Raw genomic sequence first — 2,500 nt, 5'->3', positions numbered from 1 at the left:
TTGGGTCTTTTAGTTAACATTTGATGCATCTTTGTGCACGTTTTAGGTCTTTTAGTGAACATTTTATGCATCTTTGTGCACATTTTGGGTCTTTTAGTTAACATTTTTGCATCTCTGTGCACGTTTTAAGTCTTTTAGTGAACATTTTATGCATCCTTGTGGATGTTTTACATCTCTTTGTAGACGTTATATGTCTACTTGTAGTCATTTTATATCCTTTGTGTCTGTTTACGGTCATTTGTGTCTCTTTGTATTCCCTTTGTCTCGATCCTGCCGGTAGCTGCTAGCTGATAGCTGTTAGCTGCTAGCTGCCGTCCGGTGAGTGTGTTCAGACAAGCTTCTGTGATAATCATCCCGATAATAATCCACGGAGTGGCGGTGGTCTGGCTATGTCCTCCAGAGGACCGGTCATGTCACGTCTTGAAGTTTATTCCCCCCTAAAAAAAACAGTAATGCGGAGCGATCTGCACACTGTTTCCCCTTTTTCCTGCTACAACGGGACTTCAGCGCGAGACTACAGCTAGCCTTCTCTAACGCTATCCCTGTGCAAGCCAAGACATCATATGGCCCGTTCCCATGTCAGGCCAGGCCATAACCACTACAGTGCTCAATTACCTATTTTTGAGGGGAATAAACTTCAAGTTTTTCGTCGCGAAGGCATGACCTGTCCTCTGGAGGACATAGCCACACCACCGGGCGCTCTGTGGATTATTATTGGGATGATTATCACAGAAGCTTGTCTGAACTCACTCGCCGGACGGCAGCTAGCAGCTAACGGCTATCAGCTATCAGCTATCAGCTAGCAGCTACCAGCAGGACCGAGACAGGGACCAGGGTAGGTGAATTTAAACAATGTCTGAGTTGTCTGAGCATCTTGTTGTCACATTAGGGGCCCTGTTCATGTTGCACAGACATTTTAGTTGCATTTTGTGTCCGTTAAGAGGCACAAAGGCACTCTAAAACTTGCCCCGACAACTGCCGTTTTAGCTCAGGGGACGCTCGTACACGTAGCTGCAGCTACTCCGTGTTGCTTGCACCGATTCGGTCGGGTTTTTTTCAATCGAAAGTACACGCATGGTTATAGCGATCAAGATTAACAGCCCTAATCCCAGCTGTCAATCATGACATTTCACCCAGTTTTTATAGCATCAAATAACTTATAAAACCCAAACTTATTAGAAAAATGAACACGTAAACCAACATCAGCGTGATCAGAACTATCTACTATACTTTGATATTTTAGTGGTTCATGTCTGCTAACATGTTTTAACTTCACTTTATACAGTCTACACTTCAGCCCCTGACACACACACACACACACACACACACACACACACACACACACACAGACATACACACACAGACACACACAGACACACACACAAGCGCGTGGCACTAGCTTTGTGGGGACCCGTCATTGACATAATGCATTCCCTAGCCCCTTACCCTAACCTTAACCATCACCACTAAATGCCTAACCTTAACCCTTACCCTCACCCTAACCAGAACCTCATTCTAACCCTAATCCTAAAACCGAGTCTTAACCCTCAAACAGCCCTTTAAACTTGTGGGGTCCAGCATTTTGGCCCCACAGAGCTGTCCGGACCCCACAAGTATGCTGGACTCCCGGTTTTTGGACCCCACGAATATAGTTAAACACACACACACACACACACACACACACACACACACACACACACACACACACACACACACACACACACACACGCACACACACACACACACCTCCTCTTTGGGCTCTCCATACGAGCTCCTGGGCTTCTCTCCACTGGTGGGCATGGCCTTGGCTTTAGATTGATGGTCGTTCGTACTGAACAGCTCCTCGATGGTCTGGACGTCGATCTGGTGCTGCTGCACTTGGCCCTGAGTCCACAAGTTGGCACGCCCCTTCACCTGCAATACACACACACACACACACACACACACACACACACACACACACACACACACACACACACACCTTATGTCATTATAAAACCACAATTAAAACTAACCACATTTAAACCTTAACTTACTCAGGTTTCTGGATCAGATGTGTGATCAGATTTCTCAGCAGACCCAAGAGATTTGAAAATAAGTGCTTAGTCATGTCCGACTAATCTCTTACCTGTGCCCATGAGCAGGGCAGCGTACAATTACTACATTTTAAAATGGAGTTTGGTAAAGGATGCAACGTTCTTTCCCCAAATAAATAAATGGATCAGCAACAACCAGGTGAGGACCAAACTGTATTACAGCAGTAACCCACTACTGCGCACACACACGCACGCACGCACGCACGCACGCACGCACGCAAGCACACACACACGCACACTCGCACGATTCTCCAAATCCATGATTCGTTTCGTCATAATTAGATAAAATTTTCGCTTTAAATATTTCTTACTTTTTTTACTTTACAACAAGTTCAAGTATCTCCGAGTTTACGAGGCACACTTGAATGCACCATTAGTTTATGAGGTGCACATGAATGCACCTC

The 2,500-nt window shown here is 45.6% G+C and overlaps 1 protein-coding gene across 6 annotated transcripts in view; it reads right to left on the bottom strand.

Moving 5' to 3' along the window:
- The window catches only part of LOC144513255 (uncharacterized), a 38,469-nt gene that overhangs the window by 20,100 nt on the left and 15,869 nt on the right, over positions 1 to 2,500 (bottom strand). For all 6 annotated transcript variants that reach the window (XM_078244273.1, XM_078244276.1, XM_078244274.1 and 3 more), the window contains one exon: positions 1,747 to 1,914. In XM_078244273.1, the coding sequence (XP_078100399.1) occupies positions 1,747 to 1,914 (168 nt within the window). The remainder of the gene's footprint in view (positions 1 to 1,746; positions 1,915 to 2,500) is intronic.

This window comes from Sander vitreus, unplaced genomic scaffold (assembly GCF_031162955.1).
Source record: "Sander vitreus isolate 19-12246 unplaced genomic scaffold, sanVit1 ctg154_0, whole genome shotgun sequence".
Lineage (NCBI taxonomy): Eukaryota > Metazoa > Chordata > Actinopteri > Perciformes > Percidae > Sander > Sander vitreus.
The sequence above is the reverse complement of the archived record's forward strand: the minus strand, read 5'-3'. Positions and strand labels throughout refer to the sequence as shown.